Raw genomic sequence first — 26,686 nt, 5'->3', positions numbered from 1 at the left:
TCCGTCGGTCTAGTTCCGCCACTGTTGTGGCCAATCACCGACGCCCAGGGAGGCGACTCCACACCCAGGACCCTAACTCACGACCCGTTTATTAACGGACCGGCGCCAACGGCTTTACTTCCTCATGCGATGGAAGGCGTGATCCCAGAGATTTTTCGCCTCAGAAAATCTCCCGGTGTCGGCTAGGATTGAATCTAGACCAGTTGGGTTGGTTGTGAGTGGATCACGCCACCTCACAACCATCGACACCTATGTCGGCGGTGGGATTCGAACCCAGGCGTCGAGCGTGGTTGGCGGAGACGTTACCAACCACACTAGGCCCCCGCTCAGCTTTTGAGGAATTGTCTGATCTCTCATTTTAAAATATTGCGAAAATTGCGTTTGAGATGTTACGTTGAAATAATTATTTGAGTGTTTTTTTGTTTTTGAAGAAACACCATTTATTACCACTTATTTTAAAAAAATCTTAGATAAAGCTGACACAAATTTTAAAAAGTTTTTATTGTATATTTTATGTCCACGGTTATCAAAGTTAGCTAAGGGGAGGGCAAAAAATAAATAACACTGAGAAGAAAAAAAAAGGAATAACTTCCATACAAAATTGTGTGCAGGTTACGACGTTTGTAACTTGTATGCAAAAGTGTGTTGAAAAATACCACATTATTATCATTAATAATCCTTTGGCTTGTCTTTTGATAACACTTTCACTGTAACTGGACTTGTTTGTTGCTAAATTAAGCATAAACGCTGTCGAAAAGTCAATAATATTAACAAAACGGTTTGAACATTTTTTTCTTCCCCTTCAAATTTTCAACATTTTTGAAGGGGGCGGGGGAGGGGTGACATAAAATGAAAATGATATTTGCACCGGCCTAAACGATTTTAAAAATTACTTTGATTTTCAATTGATTTTTTAGTGTAGTGTCTTAACTTGATTTTTTGCAATATTTTTCAATGAAAGCTCAAACAATTTCTTAGAAGTCAACCCTTGACAACATTGCTATAATTCTTATCATTACTTTCCGTACTTTCAGGAGGACACGAAAAAGTTGTTGTTGGAAAAACTTTTTTTTATAATTGATGATTTCGATTTGTTTGGATAAGTTTTGAGCAACGATGTTGTTTTTATAAAAAACTTAAAAAAATATCTTAAAAACCTATTTTTTCAAAATCACTTTTATTTTTAAAACGAATATTTTCCAGTGTAGCATCACAAATTTAATTTTGTTAATATTTTTTTTATAAAATAATTTATAAAATATAAATTCTTCTCTAAACGTTATTTCTTGAATACGTTTCTCTATCTCTATTCATTGTTCAGGTATCGATTAAAAAAATAGTAAAATATTTACAACCTCCTATCTAAGACACGGCCGCGTTACTGACGTAGAACTACGCACACTATCGCACACTATGCACTAGAATGCTTGCTTGTGTTGTTGCCAAAGCAAGGCCTAGCTCCACCGTGAAAAGTCCTCAACAGACTAATCGAAACGTTTGCTGTTTTCGCGCTGCTGCTTACATATATGACCAATCGGACAAATGATTTGTTTAAGCCGAAAGCAAATTCGGAAAGCCAGCAGCTCCTGGCGCAACTAGCTACGTGCGTTCGTCCCATCATCCAACAAAAGGATGTAATTAGTTTGGCCGAAAGCACTCTATTATAGCCGTGCTAAGAAATAGGCCTCCGCTTTTTGCCAAGCTTCATCACAATCTCTCATCTTCTTCAGACGAAAGATTCCACAATCCGCATTTAATTTTTGAAACCAGCAGAAAAATACCGATGGTGCTCTCACACACGCAACGACATAACCCGTATCGTGTTGCGGCTTGGAACTTCAAGTGATTTCTTTTGCTCGCTGTTGCGTGTTGCAGCCAGCTAATACTGGCGCAACCCGCTGCTGCTACTGTCGTAATCCGCTACGCTTCGGCTAACTAGGTATACTATTCTGGCGACCTTTTTAGGAAAAGCCAACAAGCGACCAATCACAGGACGTAATCTTTGTTTCAACAAGGCTTGACAATTTTCACTAGTACAATAGTTCACAGAGTCGAACAACATTTTTCTGCATTCGGGCGGGTTCGTGTATTGTTTTCCAATCGATTGCTGCAAGAATGGAGCATTCAGAAAGGGACAAATTTCGTCCCCTTTTCGTTAATAGATTTTCAATTTACACACCTATGTGGCAGGCTAAAGAAAAACGTAGTTCTACGTCATAACTTCAGCTCTTTTCAAATTTCAGTACAGTACTACACACCCACAAAGTTTCATCGAGTTCTAAAAGAAAAGAAATGAAAATTAGCTTTGCAAAGCGAGCGAGCAGCAAAACCTTTCTCCTCCTTTCTGCTTGAGAACGAGACATATGCTATGCTTCTTAAGTCGTTGCCACACACGCTTCGGAGATACTCTCTCTTCTTCATGTACCCGCCTGAGTAGCTGCTGTTGCTGCACTCGCACGCAAAAACATTTTCGTCTTGCTACTCAGCGACTGTGAAAGAGTACGCGAGTTCCTGCTTGCGAGTAGGATTACTCGACTAAAATTGCTCAACTAGGAGGAGTGCTTGACAAAAACGTGCTCGAAAACAAAAATGCTTTCTCCATCTTCCCGGTTTTGCTTCGTGCACTGACAGCCGAGCGTGAGGGAAAAATCTGTTAAGTATCGCATACTGTAATGTGTAGGGTATCGGACTGCTTTGGTAAGTTTTTTACAGTAGTCTAATGCAAAACCAGTCGAATCAAATCATTATCGAAGCAGTCCGTCACACTATTTGAACTATTTTTTTGTTGTCTCTCCGCAACCATCACAATTCATCTTGAAACGATTATCTTCGGCTGGTTGGGCTCACGAGTAGAGGAATACACGCGAGTTAAAAAGAAGGCGCACGTGTGTGCATATGATCTCGGGAGCGATGCGAGCAACGAAGACAGCGAGAAAAAAATGAGAAATAGCTTGAGTGGAGAATTCCCCAGTGTGTGATATCGGTAACAATGAGAACCTCACATGAGGTGTTGCATGCTGTTTATGAGCGAGACTAACAACACTGGTGAAAATGCCAATGTAAATAAGAGAGTGACAGAATTACCAAATAAATATAATAAAATAAGAGTGGAAAATAAGAAAAGAATATAAATGGGGTTAAGGACAAAATATATTCACGATGAAAAATGATTGGGGGAAATTTAGAACGGAATAAGTGTAAAGCGAAACAATAAAAGAAAATAGGAATCGTAAAATTGAATTGAAAAAAGCAGGAAATTGTCACGATAATTTTAAATGAGGACAATTCTAAAGATACTTATGCGCTTATGCTAACTTGAAAAATAGGAATTGAAATGCAAAACAATCAATCGAAATTGCGCATAAAATGATATTTGAAATTAATGAACAAGAAGTAAAAATAATTGAGTGAAACTTGAGGCAAAGTGGAAAACAAGAATTAAACAAAACTGAAAAGTGAACTTGAATTGTTTTTCTTTTTTCTTAGCTTAAATGAATTTTCTTGTAAGCACACAAAAAACGACCAGTTTCAGTTTGAGTTCTAGGGCAAAATCTGTATTGACAAGTCTAATAAAAAAGGGGGAAAACCAAAAACCGAACAAATATTCATAGAAATATGGCGAAAAATGTATGAGTAATGAGAAAGCGACGAAAAGGTTTAATGGAAGAGATAAAAGAAGAACAGAAAAATTTGTTCTGCGAAATTAGTCACAAAACTTTAGTGAGAAAGAACTAAGATAGAAAATATTGGAACACAAACCGGCAGAAAACCATGCGAAGAAATAAGATCATGAATTCAAATCGAGCACGCGTAAACCTCGAAAAATTAAATCACATAAAAAATGGCAAAAAGCCACATTTTTTGACAACAAGAAAGTATTGAGCGGGGGCCTAGTGTGTTTGGTAACGTCTCCGCCAACCACGCTCGACGCCTGGGTTCGAATCCCACCGCCGACATAGGTGTCGATAGTTGTGAGGTGGCGTGATCCACTCACAACCAACCCAACTGGTCTAGATTCAATCCTAGCCGACACCGGGATATTTTCTGAGGCTAAAAACTCTGGGATCACGCCTTCCATCACATGAGGAAGTAAAGCCGTTGGCGCCGGTCCGTTAATGAACGGGTCGTGAATTAGGGTCCTGGGTGTGGAGTCGCCTCCCTGGGCGTCGGTGATTGGCCACAACAGTGGCGAAACTAGACCGACGGAAAATAAGCGAGAATAAAAATAAAAAAAAAACAAGAAAGTAACAAAAAAAAACAACATAAAAGGGAATAAATCATAAATCAACAAATGACAGAGAAACATGGAATGTGAAACCGATGTTAAAAAGGATTATTGAAAAAAAATGAGAAAATGAAATACCCAAGAAAATCAGAGAGTGGTGCAATAAAATAAAAAATAAAAAAAAAAACAAAAAAGAGTGAAAAATTGTAAAAGCATATTCGGCAAGTTGCCTTGAATTTGTGAAAAGTGAAATAAAAAAGTAGAAAGCAACCCTAAAATTTATTTAAAAAAATCAGAAAAAAGGTAAATAATAATAAGGTGTTGTCTTTAAGACCAATATGAGCAAAATGAAGCTTGTAAGGAAAATGCAAAAGATTAATCGAAATAGCGTATAAAAACTATAATGCTGAAATTAATACGCAAGAAAGAAACAGAATTCTGGGAAACTTGATGTGAAGTGAAGAAAAGAAGAACTAAAATTAGTAAAACTATATTGAAAAATGGACTTGAATTGTTTTTTTATATATGTTAAACGTGAAAAATTCGATTGATTAACGAGAAAGGAAAAGATAAATATCGAAATTAAAAAAAACTTATTTGGCAAAAAAAATGTTAGAAAGATAAAACTAGTAATCACATGAGAAAGAAAAAATATGAAAATAGAAAACTAAATAAATAAGAAAGCAAAATAGTGGTTTAGAGAATCACAAATGGAAGCAATTTCGAAAGGCCAAATGAGGGTTAGAAATGGTTCAAAACGACAAACGGCCTGAAATAACCTTAAGCAATAAAGTAATTTTGTCATTTTGCCACTTAATTCAGCATTTTAATTTATACCGCCTACTCGTTGCTTATTTTGGTTTGGTTTATTGAAGCTAACCATAAAAGCGTACTAAAATAAGTTGACGAAGTGAATCCAAATCAGTGCCAATCACCGGGTTTATTTCCTGTGGGTGATGTTATCTGAAAGCAACCCTTCATAACACTCAATCCCCGTCACACAATTTCAACGCGGGGATGTAATCAAGAGGATTCTCTTTTCGATGCTAGGTTTCTATGCCGAGCAACAACAACAAAGAAAAAGCGTGAATTATGTATATTTCATTGATTTTTTCAGCCTATCTTAGATCCATACCCAACAAAATGTAAACATTTAATCATTTACCTCGCATCCATCCCTGGATGTATTTTGCTCATCATTCACACCACTTTCCGTTTTCTTTCTCACCGCTCACTACAGGATACCTTCTGTTCAGAGATTTCTGCGACAACTTTTCAGACGAACCGGTGCCACATCTAAAATTCTATGAAGAGGTAAGTAACTAATGCTGCTGCGGAAAATTGTCTCCCGGGGTAGAAGGGTGAAAATGTTTTTTTTCTGCTTTTTCTTGAAACCCTACCCCATAGGATAAACGATAAGACCAGTACGTGCTTGGGATAATAATATGAGCAACGGAGTCACGATTCGCCTGCTCATCCTGCTTTAATGCATTGCAGAAGCAAGACAAAAAAACAGCTGAAACATTATCATGGAAACTACGTTAGTGACAAATAAACACGTCGATTCGCCACCTCTCTGTGGAAATCGCTACCGGTATTGATGAAGACACCCCAGGCGAACTTTTTCTGTACTCGATGAGCAAAGTGTAGCAGATAAAAAAAGAGTCTTAACGTGAGATGAACTTTTCTGCGAGTAAATCCTTCAGCTACTTGCTAATTCAATCTACTTAAAGTTCTATCTTTTTCCATACTTTAGGTGACATCTGAAGAAACTACGTTTCAAGAAACTGTTTTACTCTGCACCGTGTCTTGATGTTATCATGCAAATTTAAACTTCCTATCACATCCTCAACTAAGCGTGTGTGTTTTGTCTGCCTCGCGGCTGTACGCTACTAAACGGGAAACACCTTTCGAATTGGCGTCGATTTGCAATTTCTTGCTGTGCTGATTGAAATCGACAACCGAACGGCAATCGCTGACAGCACGGACTAGTGAAGTGGTACACTTTCTTGCCGCACGTACACGTACGCATCGGTAAATTCGATTCTGGCGAAGGAAGCTACTTTGCGGTTCCATAACGGTTCCGTGTGATTCGCGAGTAGTGGCTAGACAATGACTCGCTAACGGAATCAAATTTGGAACGATTTGTTCCGGCAATGGTGCCTCCTGCCAGTTTTGCCGGTTGGTGTGGGTGGATGAAGACCAATGAACCGAAACCGGAGACTATAGTTTAGTGTATTGAATGGATCTAACGGAGTTCCATGTTGAAAGGGGTGCTCAATAGTGTTTACCAAGAAAGGGACTGACAAATGATTTTTCAACGGAAATAAATGACGTCTTTGATTTACAGTATAGCGTGTGGGAATTCATTTCAGTTTGTTTAAAGATCTTTGTGCTTGTAAATGGTATTATCGTTGGTTTTATGTCTCAACATATAGTAGATTATATTTACGGTTTAAAAGATGAATATATTTAAAAGATATAAAATCAATATAATCAAGAGATATGATATAAGAAAAACAACACAAAAAGCATAAAACTAGAACATGGCCATAGAAAATTGACCATCAAAATAGAAAACGAATACGGTTAGAATGAATAAAGAATAACAGAATGAATACAAAATTCAAAATTGAAAGAAGTGGAAAAAGATCGCGATAGATTGTTACAACGGCACTAACTACAAACATGAAGATTTAAACATATAAATCTGGAAAACTCAGAAATAAAGAAATAGAAAAAAAGAAAAGTGATTTTTAGCATCAGCATCAGCATTAATCTAAACAGTTTTTCAGAATTCGAATATAGTTAAGACTTATTTAATCAAATGGATAGAGTACAACTCGTGCTTTACATGAATATTCAATCTTATTTGATAAGAATAACAATAAACTCAACCAATCCATTCGGGTTTAACAAATTTATGTAAACCAGCGTACAATTTTTATGCAAATTAAGTTCCTCGAACATCGTTTGATTAAACTAGATAATTCAATTAAGATCTAAACAAAGCCATCATGCGCTCGACCTTCGACCAAAGCCAAAAAAAAAAAACTTACGATGAGATTGAATCCTGTCTATCCCGGGAGGAAGCTCCCAGTACTTTCTAGTTTTTAGTGCATGGAAAGCCATAGGCCAAACAAACAAAACATCTTTGCCGGACAATTTGTAATAGTGATTTAGTCTGAGCCGTGTACAGACACTTCCCACCGACCGGAAAGCCGGAAAGCTTCCCGCCAGGGGTGGGCTGGGCTGTCTCGTGTGTCGTCAATCTAATTTACATTTAAATTGGGAATTTCTCGTCTCATAAATGCGGTTCTTTCGGGTGGCCTCCAGAGAGAGCGGCGACATCTGCTAGCTAGGTAAGAAGTAGTTTTTCCCAACTTGGCACATAGCTTGGCTGGGGCAGCAACTTCGGGGGACAATGCCCGCCCACTGTTTGTTAGCAGAAGTGGCGCGTAGTTTGCTAGAGACTTGCCATAAAGATGCCCGGGATGAAGACAACAGGCAAGGATTTAATCTGCATATTCATATTCGATAGTAATTTTGGGCGATTATGTTGTGCACCAGGCTGTGTGTCGCTTGTAAGCCACTGGATTTTCGTTACAAGCTACAGATCTAGGAGATTTAGATAGTCAACTATTATGTTTGTGATCATATGATGATAAGATTACTCTAACCGGTTTTTTGTCATATCAGGGTAGTCTACTAAAAATAATAAATATTTCAACCTTAATATGCATACAACAGTTACGGCATTGAATCTGCTAGATGTTATACTTTGCGAGTTTTCAAGCATATTTACGGAATCAAGTAAACTAACACGAGCTTTTCTTAATCTTTATCATATTAAGAATCTCATTTTAAGTCCGCGATAATATGTTCTAGGCAGCGTACATAGTATGTGACCCCAACAGCACCCACCACTTGCGATTCTTCCCAATAGTTCCCAGGTAGAGGATAATTCTCTGTACAGCTGCCGTCCTTGTGTGGATATCTATTAGCATTAACGGCAACCGAGTGATACTGGGAAAGCATGCAGATTCTTACCAGCAGCTGGAGCAGTCCGCTTTCGCATCGGGGAGAGTGAATATTTTCAAATCGTCTGACATGGCAAGGAAGGAGTTGCAACTTGAGACAAGTGTAACTTGTTTGCATTAGCAAAAAGCCAGGAGCGGGTAATTTTCTCTCAAAATTGAATCCATTACATGTATTCCGTTTGCCTGTTTTGCCTAGAATTAGTTAAGGCAAGTCATTTGATTTTTTGCAGGCGATGGTAACACAATGTAAAATTGAAAAAATACTAAAATTTTATTGAGAGTGTTGTTGTTAACCAAAAGTTGTAAAGTATGTTGAATTTGCATTGCGTAGAACTATAATGATCACACCGCTACGTGTCTATATTCCCAATCTTCGCCAACAACCCAAACCATTTTGCTGATGAAAATCGAATTGCAATTATTAGTAATAATGGAACGTCCCTGAACCCGGAATACCAAAATATACTCATTTCAACTCTTTCATTATCACACAAATTTACCCTCGCAGTGATTTTTGAAATCTTTCGCCTCAACCGAAATTCTACCTTTCCGTCATTACCATCAGTGTGAAGTCTGAAATCGGTTGTCCCCTTTTACCGGGCCCGTACCCCGTTATGTTGATTCGATGAAGATTTAACTCCCTCCCCCGGACGAACAAAGATAGACACCAGAAATCGGGGTTAGCCACATCGCAAAACTTTACGCCCCCTGCCGCTGCTGAGCGGCCGGCCGGCCGCTAGGCAATTTCAATAAAAATAATGATTATTAAACTGTTTTCACAAGAAGCCTGAACCCTTTTTTACCACCACCACCACCACCGGAGGCGCTCGGTAGCTGGTGATAAAGCTTCACTAGGGACCGGTCGCATCGATCCGTACCAAAATAAAGTAAACAATGAGAGAACCGAAATTGGCAAGTAAATGAGAGATGGAAAACTTTTCGGTCCGTTTTCGACGCAGGGAAAAAGGGTGCCACGATTCGACGGAAAGCGGCTTTCTCCGAACGAACAAAGCGAACTCAAATTCCTGTGGGAAAAATACAATAGACGAAATCAAAAATGTATCCTGCGTTGAATGGAAATCGATAAGCTTGGTTATTGGTGGCTAATATGAAGATATTTAAGAAACAAACGTGATCATGGTTTGATAGTTTTCGTGTTATTTTTCTTACTTCAGAGCAGTTCCACAAAAAAATGTCTCAGTTGTAGTATTTATTTTTAATTGTAATTTTTGATTTGGCTGAAACTTTGCATAGACGTTTCTATAGGCAAAAGATGCCATTTTGTGCTACTGGTTCAATTTTTCGGAATACGACTTTTTTTGAGAAGCTATTGAAAAAAGTTATTTTGGGAAGGTATTGATGATTACAAATATGTTAAGGGCCAAAACGGTTTGTTTGTGTGAGGTCTTCGACAAAGTTGTAGATAGTAATTTGGTCTTTCCGAAAAAATATACACTCTTGAAGAAGTAATTTTATTTTGAAAAAAAAAAATAATAGAAAAATTGAAAATTTATTATCGAAAAAAGCTCATTCTTTGAAAACCAGGAAATCAAATCTTATGATTTTTTTTTTAAATTTTTTTTCGGGAGCATATTTTTTTTTTTTTTTTGGAAAGACAAAATTGCTATCTACAACTCGGGGGCATATCCCGGTCAGCTAGCGGAATGTTACGATTGTGTTTATACCAAAACCCGGCAAAAAGACAAAACACTGCCCGAAGCTTTCAGACCTTTAAGCCTGACGTTAACTCTTCTCAACTTGGAGAAAATTACGGATAACTAGATTCGCAGCGAGTTTCAGAAAGACTTACCTGCTTTAACCTGGCATAAGCATCAATATGCTCATCAACAAGGTAAATTTACTGATATCGCTTTGCATTGCCTAGTGATGAGCAGTAACTTAAATATAAAGAGACAGCGGTCTGCGCTTTTCTTGACATTGAGGGAGCAAAAGTAGTAGATAGTGTTGTGGAAGTCTAGTTCAGGTGTTAAATTAAACTATGGTTTGTTCAATTGCTATTGTCATGTTTAAGAACAAGTTTGAAAAACTAATGAAGTATAATGAAAAAATTGCTTTTTCCGCCCTTACCGATTTTTCGTGCACCCCAGATTAAGAACAGCTGGCCTAAGGTAAATGAAACGACAGCTCAGGCGAAACTAACCAAAGTTCAACGATTGGCCTGTCTTTCAGTCACCAGTGCCCTGTGCGGAACGCCGACTGCAGCCATGGAAGTCATGCTCTGCTTACTGCCCTCTACATCTTCATGCGAAGACGGAGACTGAGCTTGGCGCACTAAGGCTGCGAAGAAATACAACGATGCTCTAAGGTGACCTAACGGGTCAGCTAAGTATCCTGAAGGAGTTCAAGCTAACTCCTTCCGTAACAACAGTCTCGGGCTGGATAAAAGCGAAGCCAAACATGGATGTTCCATATAGGGTGATTGACACAGATCAATGTGGAGCAATGGAGGGCCGAGTCTTCCATAGGGCACTATTCGTTTCTACATGGATGGCTCAAAAATCGGACCCCGGATTGGATTAGGGTTCTATGCTGCCGTGAGATGACATTGTGACGTAGATCCAAGTGATCAGTTTTTCAGTACGGCCCAAAAACGATAGAGTTCTTCGTCACTTTTGTATGGAAATGTATGCCAACGTCACTTTGTTTTTTTGATTCTATACAACGTATGGATAAGTAACAACGAAAAGGAAGATACCAAAAGATAGGTCTTCGAATAATGAACAAATTGGCATGAAAAACTTTAATTCGAGAAAGTGGCACTTACGTCACTTTGTCATCTCACGGCAGTATGGACCATCTGGAAATAATATCTAATTGGCAGCATTTGCAGAGTTGCAGACAGGCTAAACAGTTTATTTACCCCAACCTTGCCGTTACCAAAGGGCTATTTAGTTTGACTCGTATAATTTCAAGAAAATCGGCCCAACCGACAATTGCTGCTTTTGTAACGCTTAGTGCACTTGCTTTGCTTTTGCGGGGCTCTTTATCCATCGAGGTTCAACTTCTTCGGAAGTTACTTTTCAACTTCATACCAGGTATGGAAAACAGTCAAATCAACCATGTAGTTCCGAATTGAAGCACATGTATACAACCAACTAGATCAACTCCTTCAATGAGCTCAAGTTTCCTGTAATTTGTGTAAAGTAATCGTCACGAGCCACAAAAGACAAACATTCATGTCGCATCAGAATTAAAGATTTCTATTCTGCAATACGAAGAGTTCACTCCCCTCCCCTTGCCCACGCTGATGGAGTAAAACGATACTAGTATCTTAGAAACATATCCGATACGCGAAAAATTCTAGACACAAATTTCCAAGATGAACTATTCAACTGTGGAAAAAAGAAGGTTGTTGTAATTCCCCTCTTCCTTCGCCTACGCCTCTGAGATATAGAAAAATCACAGGAATATGCCTCGTATTTGAAAACCCACGTATACAGATGAACACGGTGATCATGTTTAGTGTTTAAGAGTTAACAAATTCACATTACAATTTACAACAAATTCGCTGTCGTTATCCCCCTTTCCATCCCCCTTCTCATACTTGTAAGGTAAATATAATTTTAAGTTATTGAAACACACACGTTTTTTTTCCCTGTAGGAGCCTACGACCACTGCTACCATTAGTTAGATATATTGTGGTATACTCCGCGTTAATTTTTATGCACTGTCAGTTCGTTCCATCACTATGGGTATCAGTGATAGTCGCACCCAGACTTTGCATTTCACCCCAAGAAGGTATGACTTCTTTGATGAAGTTCCTTACCTTCATTAGTTCAGCAGACCATATCTCGTTAGGCGTGAGGATACCTTTTCCAAGAATACACAGTCTTTGCTGAATTAATGCGCTGCATTGGCACAGTAAGTGTTCCGAGGTTTCTACTTAGAATTACAGAAACGACATAAGTCATCTGTCAGTTCACCTAATTTTTTAAGGTGATACTTACTCGGACAGTGCCCAGTAAGTAGGCCAGTTAACGTACTCAGATCAGCTTTATTTATACTGAGTAGGTTCCGAAACACACACGTTAATATAAGACCTTTTTTACCAATATAAATGATAATTAGTAAAGCGGTTTGTGGTAAAGGTTGACAACATTCATCCACCCGTCCCCTTCCCTTACTACTCTGAGATATGGCAAAGTCTCAAATGACCGAGTAATGTCGCAAAACCACGTCTCTTACTCGAAAAAACAACTGTATAAAAATTAATATGATAAGCTTTTCAATAATTTACAAATAATGAAATTTAATACACCTTCTCCTTGCTACGCCACTGAGATAAATGTCATGTCATGGAAACCCATTAAGATACATTCGAGAGTAAAACGACATAGTAACAATATAAATTTGCACGGTTGTCGGGAAGTAAGATTTCTCGCTCATGAGATTTGTCATTATTGAAAAATACCTAACGGGTTAATTTAGGCAATACACTTTGTAGATTGAAATTACTGTAAAATAATCGTTTTTTGAAGAAAAAAGTGAAATTCGAAGTATTGCTCCAGAGAACCTCTGAGCACCGTAGCACCATTTTTCTAAGAAATAAAAAAAACAATTATTTATTTGCACTATATAATTATTTGAAGTATTTACTCAAACATCCTTCATTTCCTTCATTATTTATGATGGAATATATGAAAAAAAAAACAATTCTTACAATCTTTCTTACAGTATGCAGGCCAATATGATATTTCATCGAAATTGATGTATTTAACTATCAAGTACACGTTGTAATTTTTTGTCTCCTGTGTGCCCAGTGGTGATCTGAAAAACCATAAAACAAAACCTGGGGAACAAGTGAAAAATAATAAATCCATAGTTTCTTTCACAAATTTGTTGATAACATTTCAAACATTGAATCACTCTGCCATTTGATTTGTCAAGTTGAAAGTGTATTTTAAATTTGTAAATATCATAAATTTGCAAATTTGTTTTGAAATTTTGTAGAAAAAAATTTGAAACAAACTATTTTCTATCAAGGTGCTCTGGAGTCAGAGTAAAACTAAACAATATATTTGTGACACAAATTTTCATGGTAAGCGGCTCATTAATTTTTGAGTTTTTAGGTAGCAGACAGACAGACCTTCGCATTTACACATAAAGATTGTCCTGGTTTTATTTCTCTTGTCTTGTTCCACATTTTTGTATAATCTTATTTATTTTATTCACTATTCTGACTGTCTTTCCACTCCGAGTTCTCAATTTTTTTTTATTATTCTGTGTATGGCTTCATCTTTTGATGTTTAATTTACATACATTATTTCAATAATAATAATTGCTTCTCTGTGGTTTGTTTCATCCACGTCGATATGACTTCTCGATACGATCGTCTGATTTCAATTTCGTACGTATGTGCCCTTATATGCTTCTTTTTTCGTTGTTCAATTTTTTTAACTTTGCTTTGCTTATAACCTAATTTTGAATTTTATTTATTTGATTTATTTGTAAAATCTCCAGTACCATGAAACGGGGTGAAATTGATCAATTTTTATAGTATTTTCCAATTAACTAGCTTCATGTGCATTTTTTCCGAAATAGTATATATTTAAAACAAGTACTGGTATGCGCTCTATAAAACTTTATGACTATTGGTAAAATGTCTATTGTTTATGATGTTTTATGGAAATATCAATCACAACTAGTTTGGAAACGAAAATAACGATATTTCAGGTTGAAATTTATTCATTCTGGTTCATGAGCTGCAGTTTGCTAAATTTTCTTTCATTTGATCATCGTTAGATCGATTCCAATTCGGTTTATTGAAAAAGCTTAAAAACTAGCTCTGAAATTAAAATCTTTGTCCTGTGAATTCATCAATATTACTTTGATGGTATAGAATCTCCCAACTGGTCTCGAGGTACGATGCTGGCCTAACAAGCCAGTCGTCGTATGTTCGAGTCCCGGCTTGGGAGAGACTGTTAGTGTCAGTAGGATCGTAGCGCTAGCCCCGCAATTGTCCTGTACACTTAACAGCCAGCTGCGAAGTCTGTGTATAGTTAAATAGAAGGTCGAATTCCGATACGGAATGTAGCACCAAGGCTTTGCTTTTTTTTTTATAGAATAATCATTGTTGAAAATTATCTTTTTTGAACTTTTATCAAACTTCACTCACTTCTCCAAATTTAACGTAATTATTCCCCAATTAAGATTACTTTAAGTAAATTCAATACTGTTTTTGTTATTTAGAAACTTGTTTAATCAAATTTGATTGCCTGAGTTAAAAGAATTTTTCGAAAATATGTTAACCCTTTAAAAGGCCGTCGAAACTGCGCTAGGAACTGACACAAGTTCAGTAAAACGTAAATAAAATGTGAGAATCATCTCCAAATAGACATTGCACATTTCTAGCAGTTTTAGAAAACTTGGAGTGTTGTAAGATACCCTTAGAAGTCAATATATAAGAAGCAAAATATATAAACAATACTCTTGGTGCAGCGAAAAAAAAATTACGTTGGTGGCAATATAGTTGCCACTGCCTTATAAAGAGTTAAATTGCACCGGGCATGCAAGGGTTAACTTTGACAGGTATGTGAATCTTTCAAAAGTTGCTTTTTAGGACACGTAAACATTGCATAGTGTTGTAAGATCAGTATCTTTTGATTAGTATTTTTTATCACGAATTTTCAGGTGATCAATTTCACCCTACTGATCAATTTCACCCCATTCCTGGGCAATTATTGTATTTCCATTATCTGAATGTTTTGAAAATGAATTCTCCCGTTTTCTTTACTGATAGATTGTATATAATATTGAAAAACAGAATGAAAGTTTTTGTTGGTCAATTTGAAATATTATTTCTTTTTTAACATCAAATATTTTTCAACTCTTTGTTCAACACTGTAAACTAAAAAACAAACAGCTCATCATAGGGTGTGATGCAAATGCCCACCACACTGTTTGGGGCAGCAGTAACATCAATGTTCAGGCATGCTTGGTATTCTTCTCAATTTGTGACAGGAGCAGAGCGAATATTCACTGTTTACTTCTTGTCTAGTATTAGAGCTGCGTGTGGCGAGTCTTTGCTCCACACTTTACTTTCAGTTTTGTGCTGTGTCTCTGTTGCTTACAGAGAAACTAACACATTTACTGCTTACACCACAGCTAAGCGAAAGATGAGTGGTGAATTACTTTAGAGAGAATACAGTAAAGGCCCGAATACACACACGGCGTAATGACGCCTTCTCCATACAGACTAGAAAGCGTGATTGCGCCTTCCATTGGGACGCCTTTTTACCAGAACCTTCTAGTTGTGTCTTCTAGTGCCTTCGGCTGCGTACTTGACTGCCTTCCGTGTAGACTCTTCCGCACGGTCTTGTGTCGCCTTCTTTTGGCGAAGGCGCTGGCAATGCCGTGTTGTATCATTTTCCGCCTGCTGGTAATTTTTAGACAATTACATTTTTACACGATTTTTCACGTGATGTGACGGGTGGATTTTGACGTGGGACTACGTCTTTGTTTTCTATACTGGGATGCATTCTGTAAAATAGGAAACGAAACTGGCAAATGTTACGTCAGATTTCAAGCGATAATAACAGCATAACCACATGATGGATAATAATAACCAATATAGAGCACTCCTAGCACAGGTGATGTGAATGGACACCAACCATTCCGTGATATTTTCAGTTTCAATATAAAAAAATGGACAGAGTTTCCCCGTCCCAACAGGTCAATTTAAATTTGTTTCCATGAACTTAGACTAATTTGAAGTCTCGAAGGTAAAGATCTTTTAAAAAGTTTTGAAACAAGCCTTTTACTTGAACTTGAATTTCTAAACCTGCTGTCAGAGCATAATAAAAACTGATGTCTTGAAAGAAAACATGCTGGTAAAAGCGACAATACCGTACAGTATAATACACTGGGGTCTTTTTTTACGCGGGTTATTTTTATGCGGTTTTTTTATACGCGTCTTTTTTACGCGATTTTTTACAATAACGCGGATTATTTTTACGCGTTTTTTTTTAAATAACGCGGATTATTTTTACGCGATTTGAAAGATTATTTTTACGCGGTATTAAATAGGTTTAGTATAACTGCCCATAATTCAAAAATTGGCTAATATGCCATTTTTACCAAAATCGAGAAAACAGTTTCTCGTGATGGTACACACCCTAAACAAGGTCCCTACGGAAGCCGATTGTCAAAAAATGCATTTGGGAAGGCAGCAAACGTGAAACAATTTTGGCTAATATCCAAAATAATTGAGAAGTTGGCTAATATCCAATATCCAACATGAACCTGTGGCAGGTTCACGAACCAGTGTATTCTTACTGTACTGTGTTTCTTCTAACTTTCGCAAGTGTGTTGTAGCTTGGTGGTTACTGGCGACAGGTGAGCGATTATAAGGCCCTCGCATCAAATTTGACTTTTTCACGAAAAATATTTGATGCTACAAAAATTTATTTGTTGTGCTGCGAAACCCAATGATCAAAACGTGTGACTGTTTCCTTCTGTCATAAATCTTTACATTTAAAAAAATGACATTCAGCTTTTTGATTAGGAGTAATATTAATAAAGAGAAGATTCAGAGTTCGTTTTGGATTTGATGAGAAAAAATAGGAAAGTGGATTGTGAGATTACCATGAATAATAATATTTTCGTAATATTATTATATTGCTGCACGTAACAATTGTCTCGTCGTCCTTTTCATCCTAACTTGTGCTTCCGTGTTGTTTTATTAAATTTAAAACTATTTTCATCACCAACGGGTACGATATAATTCACATCGTATGGATATTAGAAAAATTGCACACATTGCGATATCATTTCGCATCACATGGTTGAATTTGCAACAGCAGCATGCTGCAACAGTATTGCTAGTAAAATTCAATGGTGAGGCGTCCGTCAGACATTCAATCAGTTTGGGGTGAATAGCTGTTTCTACAAGCATCGTAGCGCCTTACGGTCTTCAGAAGAGTTTTTCCCAGGAAAATTTCCTACAAATATCATGTATCGATATATTTTTAGGACCCAACTGGGAGTTTCTAGAGAATAAGTTTTGAAAAAGTGAATTTTCCCATATAAAATCGTATGGAAACTTTAAAAATCGGGCGCAAATCGGGCGTTTCACCAATCGATCTGAAAATTTACACAGTTGTTATGGGACCCATAAGGAACACGAAAAGTTCATGGGAGCTAACATTTATTTTTTGTCCCACCCTAATGTCCATTATGGTTTGACGCCCCTCCCTTTTCTGGAAGTACATGTTTCTTCACAAATTTCTGCACATCTCGCGAACTAATCAACTGTAGGGAACCATGTTGGCAGGTGAATGTTTCTAGTGGTAACAAATATGTTCCATAATCGACCTCAGGCAACATTTTGGATTGTAAGATGGCATTCCGGTTTCTGGAAAACAGCCGAAAATGGCCGACTTCCACCCAATATAATTATATCCGGATCTAGTATAATACACAATTTAAATTCTAAGATGGCGACTTCCGGTTTCTGAAAACAGCAGAAAATGACCAAATACCACCCAATATGAGTTTTTCTTTAACCAGTATGCCGTTCATAATCCAGAAATTGTCTTCAAATGCCATTATGAAATTCAAAATGGCGACTTCCGGTGTCGGAAAAACAGCGGCAAATGACCAAATACCACCCAATATGGGTATTTCCGGAACCGCAATTATGCACTGGAGCCACAAATCGACTTCAGACAACATTTTGAATTGTAAGATGGCAACTTCCGGTTTCTGGAAAACAGCCTGAAATGGACGATTCCCATTAAATATTAGTATTTCTGGAACCAGAAAGATGCACAGAAGCAAACAATTGATCACAGACACAATCTTGAATTTTATGATGATGACTTCCGGTGTCTGGCAAACAGCCGGAAATGACCAAATACCATTCAATATGAATGTTTTCGGAACCAGAATTACGCCCAGATGACAGAAATTGATTTCACAGGCAATTTTAAAGTCCAAAATGACGACTTTCGGCTTCTGAAAAACAGTCCAAAGTGACCCACCCAATATGAGTTTTTCTTTAACCAGTAGCCTAAATACCATTTTGAAATTCAAGATGGCGACTACCGGTTTGTTAAAAACAGCCTAAAATAAACAAATACTATCCAGTATGAGTATGTCTGGAACCAGAATGATGCAAGGAGCTAACAATTGACCTCAGGCACCATTTTGAATTGCTAAATGGCAACTTATAGGCAACAGTCGGAAATGACCGAATAATACTCAATATGGATATTTCCGTAAACGTGATGATGCATAGAAACCAAATATTGACCCTGGACACTATTTTGAATTTGAAGACGACCACTTTTAGTTTCTGGAAAACAACCAAAAATACCTCCCAATATGGGTATTTCCGGTGTCAGATTGATGCCAGAAAGACTGCTGATAATGACAGAATACCACCCAATATGAATATATTCAGAATTAAGGCGATGTACAGAAGCCAAAAGACGAGGTTGTTGTCATTTCGATAAAACCAATCATTTCAAACGATTTGTTATTTGACTTTGATCGTATCCTATGGCCGATTCGTCGTGCATTTTCAGACTTTAAACACATCGCAAGGAATCAATGAATTTGGAACGTTCAAATAGTACGATACCACATTTTAATTATGTTGAGGCCACATATATCAATCAAAGCAGGTATAGTTTTAAACAGTCTTTGAATTTCTCTTCTTTCCATAACTTTTGAGCCACATATCAAATTGTTATGAAGTTTGTTATTTGCAAGTTTGAGAGATGACTCGTTCGTATGAGACTAGTTATGTTCAAAAAAGCCGTGTAATACTTGAGATAATAGACTTTCGTTGTTTTATTAACAATTTAATACATAACGGTTGCTTAAGTTCGATTATAATCAAATGAAATGGGAACGTGTAGGGCAGCCAAACTTTGAAACCACGTGTTAAATCATAATTCATCAGTTAACCCTTAACTAGCCCGCTCATCTGATAATAATAATCAAATCGGTTGTGTAGTTTTCGAGATAATGAAGTTTCGTGATTTTCACAAGTCGGCACATTACAAATGAAGTTACAGTTCGATTACAGTAAAATTCAATAGGGTCCTCTGAGACAGCTGGACCATTCATTTGACACTGATTTTGTGGAAATCGGGTCGGCCATCTCTGAGAAAAGTGAGTGAGTCCAAGTAGTCTTCGGAATATGTTACGTTTCATAGCTGGATTTCACATTTTTGAACATAACAAGCAAAGTAATAGTCCGATTGCAAAACAAATCAATAGGGTCTTATGAGGCAACTAGACCTTCCATTTGACACTGATTTTATGAAAATCGGTACAGCCATCTCTGAGAAACATGAGTGAGATTAAACAGTCTTCAGAACACGTTTCTTTTCATAACTTTGAACCACAAGTTCAATCTTTATGAAATTCAAAACTTAAGGGTTTTCTTGGTAGCCCGTTCTTTTGAGACCAAATTTGTTCAAATCGGTTGTGTAGTTTCTGAGATATTGATGTTTCATGATTTTCACATTTTTAAACATAACCTCTAAGCTATAAATCAGATTACAATAAAATTCAATAGGGTTTTATGGGGCAACAAGACCTTTCATTTGCAATTAATTTCATGAAAATCGGTCCAGCCATCTCTGAGAAAAGTGAGTGAGCATGAAAATCTGCACATACACACACACACACACACACACACACACACACACACACACACACACATACACACACACACACACACACACACACACACACACACAAACATACAGAAAATGCTCAGCTCGTCGAGCTGAGTCGAGTGATATATGCCATTCGGCCCTTTGGAGCACTTTTATGCTTTCGGTTTTGCAAGTGATTGCTATACCTTTCTAGGAGAAAGGCAAAAAGTTATCCTGAGGTTGTTTTAACTCACTCATTTTTCTCAGAGATGGCTGAACCGATTTTCACAAAATTAGTGTCAAATGAAAAGTCTGGTTGCCCCATAGGTTGCTATTGAATTTCATTGTAATCGGTCTGTAACTTTGTCCGTTGTTCATAAAAATGTGAAATCACATAATGAAAGTATACATATTGACTTTCTCCTAACGATCACTGGCTAATTAAAAGGTAGAAAAATGATCCATATGGCCGAATGTCATATACTACTCGACTCGTGTGTGGGTGTGTACGTGTGTATGTGCACCTTTTTTTTCGCACTCACTTTTCTCAGAGATGGTCTGACCGATTCTTTCTATCTTGTTGCCAACTGAAGGGTCTATTTGCCGCTTAGGTTGCTATTGAATTTCATTGTAATCAAACTTTAAGTTTTGGCGCTGAGTCGGAATGTGAAAATCATTCTTATATCTCGGAAGCATACATAGTTGAATTCAAATTAATGGGCTTCTAAACCCTCAAACAATGAATTTCATAATTTTTAAACATGTGGTTTGAATGTTATAGAAAGAAACGTAACCCGCAGACTATTTAAAACTACAGCGATTAAAATATGTGGCCTCAACATCATTTGAATTTGATATTGACCTATTTCAATGTTTGCGGCTTTGCTCGGGATTGAAGTTTAAATTAAAAGTCATTACTATCATTTCACTTTTTGCCTTTCTCCTAGAAAAGTATAGCAATTACTGCAAAAACTAAAGGTTATACCTTATATCTAGTGCTCAAAAGGGCCGAATGTCATATATCACTTGACTCAGTTCGATGAGCTGAGAATTTTCTGTATGTGTGTGTGTGTATGTGTGTGTGTAACGCTCTCCCAATCTCACTCGATTTTCTCAGAGATGGCTGAACTGATTTCAATGAAATTAATTGCAAATGAAAGGTCTAGTTGCCCCATAAGACCCAATTGAATTTTATTGTAATCTGATTTCTAGCTTAGAGGTTATGTATCAAAATGTAAAAATCACGAAACATCAATATCTCAGAAACTACACAACCGATTTGAACAAAATGGGTTTCAAATGAACGGGCTACCTAAAAAACCCTCAACTTTTAAATTTTATGAAGATTGAACATGCGGTTCAGAAGTTTGGGAAAGAAACGTGTTCTGGAGACTATTTAATCTCACTCATGGTTCTCAGAGATGGCTGAACCGATTTTAATAAAATCAGTGTCACATGGAAGGTCTTGTTGCCCCATAAGACCCTATTGATTTTTTTGCAAACGGATTATTACTTTGCTTGTTATGTTTAAAAATGTGAAATCCAGCTATGAAAAGAACCATATTCCGAAGACTACTTGGACTCACTCACTTTTCTCAGAGATCGTTGAACCGATTTCCACAGAATTAGTATCAAATGAAAGGTCTAGCTGCCTCATAACACCCTATTGAATTTTGCTGTAATCGGACTGTAACTTCGTCTGTAATGTTTCGAAATGTGAAAATCACGAAACTTCATTATCTTAGAAACTATCCAACCGATTTGAACAATGTTGATATCAGATGAACGGGCTAGTTAAGGGTTAACTGATGAGTTTTGATTGAACACGTGGTTTGCCCTATACGTTCCATTTTCAGTGGATTGTAATCAAACTTAAGCAACCGTTATGTATTAAATTGTTAAAACAACGAAAGTCTATTATCTCAAGTATTACACGAATTATTTGAACATAACTAGTGTCATACTAACGAGTCATCTCTCAAACTTACAAATAACAAACTTCTTAACAATTTGATATGCTGTTCAGAAGTTTTGGAAAGAAAAAAGATTCAAAGACTATTCAACACTATACCTGGAGCAGGATCAGTATACGAACTTCCCTTTCTCCTAGAAAGGTATAGCAATCAATGAAAAAACCAAAGGTATAAAAGTGCTCCAAAGGGTCGAATCTCGTATATCAATCGACTTAGTTCGACGAGCTGAGCATTTTATGTATGTGTGTGTGTGTGTGTGTGCGTACGTGTGTGTGTGTATGTAACGGTCTGCCAATTTTACTCGATTTTCTCAGAGATGACTGGACCGATTTCCATGGAATTAGTTGCAAATGAAAGGTCTAGTTGCTCCATAAGATCCTATTGAATTTTATTGTAATCGAATTTTTGGTTTCGAGGTTATGTATCAAAATGTGAAAATCACAAAACTTCATTATCTCAGAAACTTCACAACCGATTTGAACAAAATTGGTATCAAAACAACGGGCTTGCTTGAACCATTTGTAAAATAATTTTATAATGATAGGACATGTAGTTCAAAAGTTATGCAACGATTCGTGTTTCGAAGACTGTTTAAACTCCCTCACTTTTCTCAGAGATGGCTGGACCGATTTCAACAAAATTAGTGTCATATAGAAGGTCTTTAGGACTTTAAATTTGTCCGTTATGCATAATAATGTGAAATCAGGTCATGAAAAGAATCATGTTTCTAAGACCACTTGAACTCACCCAGTTTTTTAAGAGATAGATGGACCGATTCTCACGGAATAGTTAGCAGTAGAAAGGTCTAGTTATCTGATAAGACTCTATTGAATTTTATTATAATCGGACTGTAACTTTGTCTGTTATGTATCAAAATGTAACAATTATGAAACTCTATTATCTCAGAAACTACGCAACCGATTTGAAGAATATAGGTATCAAATGAACGGACTATCTTCAAAACACCTAACTAACGATCTGGCCAATATTATTAGTCCAGTCCGGTATTATACTTCGTATGAAGCGCACAGCCGTACTTGGATTTGATCTCCAGATTTCAGAGGGTTCCAGTTGACCTCTCTTGAAGAACTTATATCTATCTATTTATATAAAAGAGAAGTTTTGTATTTATGTATGTATGTTCCAGTATAACTCTCGAAGGCCTGAACCGATTTAAACCAAACTTGGCATACGTGTTCTTTGTATAAAGGAAGTGATCACAGAAATATTGGATAGGGGGAGGGGTCACCCTTAAAGAAGGAGGGGGTCAAAAGTAATAAATTTTCATACATAATGGAAACCTTTCATTGAAATTTTAGGATTTTCGGGTTCTTGGTCATATTTGGAGGCCGGAAGTTGATGTCCAGAGACCGAAGCATGATGTTCGATGCCATTTTCAATCCAAGATGGCGACTTCCGGTTTCTGGGAAGCCATTTAAAACTGTGGAAAACACTCACAAACCCCCCAAATTTGGAATTTTTGGAGCAAGAATGATTCTTAAGAACCAGTTATCGGTATTTGACGATACTTAGAAACTTGGGTTGCCGACTTCCGGTTTCTGGAAATCTGCGAAAAGTAATAATTGAATAATATGCTTGGCAATATGGGTATTTTCAGAATCGTAATGACGTCGTCATACGAAAATCGATCAAATATTTCCAAATATTGGACTTTTTTGAAACGTAGTGACATCTGTTTGCAGCCGAAAATCGGCTTTCGTGCAAATGTTTCTAGAGAAGTGTTTTAAAACATCCAACCTGCTTTGATCCGTTTTGGAACGATTTCTTGACATATTTCTTGCATAATTTGATAACGGAGAGTCCAATTTAGCGTTTTGGATAAAAAATATTTTTGGAAAAGTTTCTGAAGCTCAACTATTACCGAATAAAAAATTTAGTTAAGAGCATCGATCAAATAAGATAAGAGCTCCTACAATCCAGCTATTTATTTAAAAACAAGTTTTGTATGTATGTATGTATGTTCCAGCATAACTCTCGAATGACTGTACCGATTTTAACCAAACTTGGCATACGTGTTCTTTGTACAAGGAAAGTGATCGTAGCAATATTGTTAAGAAGGAGGTGCAACCCCCAAAGGAGCAGAGGGTCTTAATTGATCAAAAAATCAATTTTCATGCATTGTGGGAACTTTCTGAATGAATACGATAGTTTTTATGCCTTTGGTCATATCTGGAGACCGGAAATTGATTTCCAGAGACCGCAACATGATATCGAAAAGAGAAAGGGACAGCTATCAAAGAGGGAGGGGGTCCTTATTTATAAGAAAATCAGGTCTTTTAGTGCCATATGGGAACTTTTTGAAAAGGTACGATAACTTTCAGGGCCTCGGTCGGTCATGGCCAGAAGTTGATGTCTAGGGACCGGAATATGATTTCCGATGTTTTTGGTGACTTTTGGTTGCTGGGAAGCTGTATACAAGTGTAGAAAACGTTTACAAACCTCCAAACAATGGTATTTCTGGAACCAGGATGACCTTTAGAAAGCAGAACTGAAAGTCCCACGACATTTTTAAATTCAATATGGCAACTTCCGGTTTCAGAATTTTATTAAAAACGAATATATGCTCTGCAGTATGTATATTTTCGATATCAAGATGACGTCCAGAATCCAAATATTCATCTCCGGCGCAAATTTTTAAATCGTGCATGGCGGATTACATTTTCTGGAAAGGTTACTAGGTTACTAGGTTGTTTAGAAAGCAATTCCACGATTTCTGCTTTCTGTCAAGCTGTGCTAACCTAAGTAAAATGGTTAACTAATGTCAATACACTAAAGTAGCTTTTTACGCGGGGGATACATGCCGCGTAAAAAAACCGCGTAAATTCCGGAATCCGTGTAAAAACAACCGCGTAAATTCCGGAATCCGCGTAGAAAAACCAGCGTTAATTCTGCATTCCGAGTGAAGGGAAACCAAAATCCGCGCAAAAAAAAATACCGCGTAAATTCCGGAATCCGCGTAAAAAACCGCGTAAATTTCGGAATCCGCGTAAAAAGCCGCGTAAAAAAACCCGCGTAAAAAGCGACCTTAATGTATTTCTGGAGAGAGAACTATGTTCAGAAAATGACAACGGGCGTCCAACGCTATTTTCAAATTCCTGAAGAAAAATATTCAAATACTCCCTGATATTATGTTCATAGGTCAGAGCTGATTCCCAAAAACCGAAAATTGGTGTCCGAACGTTTGGTATAGCGAAGATTGTTTTTCTGCATTGGAAGTTATTCAAAACTTGAGAAAAATCTGAAGATAGTCCCCGTATCTCCAAATTGTTAATTAATTCATGAAGACTGATGTTCAACTATAAGGATGATATTGATATTGTTTACACAAAAAAAGTAAAACGAAAAGACATAGCAAGCAATAATTTTAACTATCAGAGATGAGCCTAGGCTATTGATTATGTAATTTCAGTGTAATTTGAGTTTATTGTAAGTTAATCGATACCGTCGAAGATGCTGATGAGGTAATCCATTTTCCAACGGAATTTTTGAACTAACTCGACCCAACTGGAATGCCTTCGCATCGATTGTGAATCAACGAAAAAGGTGGTATATAAGCAAGTTTATCACTAAACTAGAAATATTATTTGAAATGATGGGCTGGAAAAAATATATGGAAATTTTAAAAAAAGCAGAAATTTTTACACGAGCAAGGCCGGGTACATTCAGTTAGTTTTTTAATAAAAATTGCCGGACATCGGTATAACAGCTGTTCTAAGTCTTCTTTTTCTTCTCTATTATAGCAAGCTATTCAGAAAATGTAAGTGGTCGTGTGGGATTCAAAAATTGGCGTCGGACGTCATCTCGTTATCGAAAATATACATATTGCAGAGCATATATTTGTTTTTCACAAAATTCTGAAACTGGAAGTCACCATCTTGAATTTGAAAAATGTCGTTGAACTTTTTTTTCTGGTTTCTAAGAGTTATCCTGGATCCGAAAATACCAATGTTAGGAGGTTTGTGAACGTTTTCCACAGTTTTATACAGCTTCCCAGAAACCGAAAGTCGCCATCTTTGTTAAAGCAAAAACATCGAACATCGTATTCCGGTCCCCAGATATCAACTTCTGATCATGACCGACCGAGGGCATGAAGTTCGCATAATGCACTAAAAAACCTGACTTTTTCATCAATTATACCTTTAGTTTTTGCGGTGATTGCTATACCTTTCTAGGAAAAAGACAAAATGATACAAATTTTGCACAAACCGTTCTGATGAATTTTGCCGGTCTACAACACTCATCACCTAATAGATATGTTTATGTAGGTATGCTAAACGAAAAAAAAAAACAACGCTTCTCGAGTTTTTCTAATACACTACTTGAACGATTAATCATACAAGTAACCTACCACTACTGTGATGTTTCGTTGTTATTTGGCAATATTTAACATCCCCCATTCCCTTTCGATTCGCTCCGAATATAAGTCTTATAAATGAAGCTTCGACTTAGTGAAAATTCGTTTCGAAGGCGACTTTCAGCTCATGCCATTAACCAATTAATATGGTTCAAACCAACACACCAGCTGGACACGTGAAGCTGTTTCCTGCAACAGAAACTGTAAAACGCTTCAGTTTGAGCACGTTACCATATGCCGATCAAGCAGCGCGGCAGGCGGTTGGTATGGCATTTGCCAGCTAGAGGCGGAAAGATAAAAAATGCATAACCAACAAGCTGCGATACGAACGTGACATTACTATAGCAACTGTACCATACCAGCTCAGCGGAGTTACTCGACGCCAAAATTTTTATTTCCAGCTTGAGACAAAATCCATTACGTAAGTGACAAATGAAAATCGG

At 37.1% G+C, this 26,686-nt stretch overlaps 1 protein-coding gene across 2 annotated transcripts in view; it reads left to right on the top strand.

Annotated features, from left to right (window-relative positions):
* The window catches only part of LOC129722175 (G protein-coupled receptor kinase 1), a 240,987-nt gene that overhangs the window by 116,156 nt on the left and 98,145 nt on the right, over positions 1-26,686 (top strand). For both annotated transcript variants that reach the window (XM_055675448.1, XM_055675447.1), the window contains exon 3: positions 5,466-5,539. In XM_055675448.1, coding sequence (XP_055531423.1) covers positions 5,466-5,539 — 74 coding nt within the window. The remainder of the gene's footprint in view (positions 1-5,465; positions 5,540-26,686) is intronic.

Source organism: Wyeomyia smithii, chromosome 2 (assembly GCF_029784165.1).
Source record: "Wyeomyia smithii strain HCP4-BCI-WySm-NY-G18 chromosome 2, ASM2978416v1, whole genome shotgun sequence".
Classification (NCBI taxonomy): domain Eukaryota; kingdom Metazoa; phylum Arthropoda; class Insecta; order Diptera; family Culicidae; genus Wyeomyia; species Wyeomyia smithii.
The sequence above is the reverse complement of the archived record's forward strand: the minus strand, read 5'-3'. Positions and strand labels throughout refer to the sequence as shown.